This window comes from Mastomys coucha, unplaced genomic scaffold, assembly GCF_008632895.1.
Source record: "Mastomys coucha isolate ucsf_1 unplaced genomic scaffold, UCSF_Mcou_1 pScaffold22, whole genome shotgun sequence".
In the NCBI taxonomy this organism is placed as follows: Eukaryota; Metazoa; Chordata; class Mammalia; order Rodentia; family Muridae; genus Mastomys; species Mastomys coucha.
Window position 1 is genome coordinate 128135432 of NW_022196905.1, and position 598 is coordinate 128136029.

Here is a 598-nt window from a genome sequence, read left to right on the forward strand (position 1 = left end):
AATAAAACCTAAACCAAATACACTACAACTTTGATTTTCTATAAAAAGTATGTAAATGATATGCCTGTTAACATTATTCTTCTCAACTTAAATAGATTCTATTTTAAACAATGTTTCTCATAGCATGAACTTAAGGAAGAATGACTGAAATACCGTTGTTCTAAAAACCTCCCTATGTGTGTGACCCAGTACTCCAGAGGAGCACTTGCAGAGCTATGAGCTCACATGCTGCTTTGCGGAACACAGGAAAACCTTTCCCTCACTCCTAGAGGAAGAATGGCCCCTGCTAGTAAGGGCTGGTGTCTGACAGAGCCGACCTTGATCTCAGGAACCGAGTTACACTACACTCAGGTACCACCAGGTACCTGCTTATACCCACTTTGGAAGAAGGCTTTGTACTGAAAACCACGGCACCCACAGCGTCCACCACGGCGCCTGCCACGGCGCCCTCTACCGCCACATTTACAAAAAACATGTCTGTAAAACAAGGCCCCCCTCATGACTGGAGCGCAAGAAGATGGAGTCACAAGCCAACAAACTGATAGCACACAGGAAAGCCTGCGCTATATTGTTTTCTCTTGGATAAGCCTGTGTACGT

At 44.8% G+C, this 598-nt stretch overlaps 1 protein-coding gene across 1 annotated transcript in view; it reads right to left on the reverse strand.

Annotated features, from left to right (window-relative positions):
- Nucleotides 1-475, reverse strand: part of Gtf2i (general transcription factor IIi) — a 61336-nt gene extending 60861 nt beyond the window's left edge. The window contains exon 1 of the mRNA XM_031391159.1: nucleotides 376-475. Coding sequence (XP_031247019.1) covers nucleotides 376-475 — 100 coding nt within the window. The remainder of the gene's footprint in view (nucleotides 1-375) is intronic.
- Between the last annotated feature and the right edge of the window lie 123 nt (nucleotides 476-598).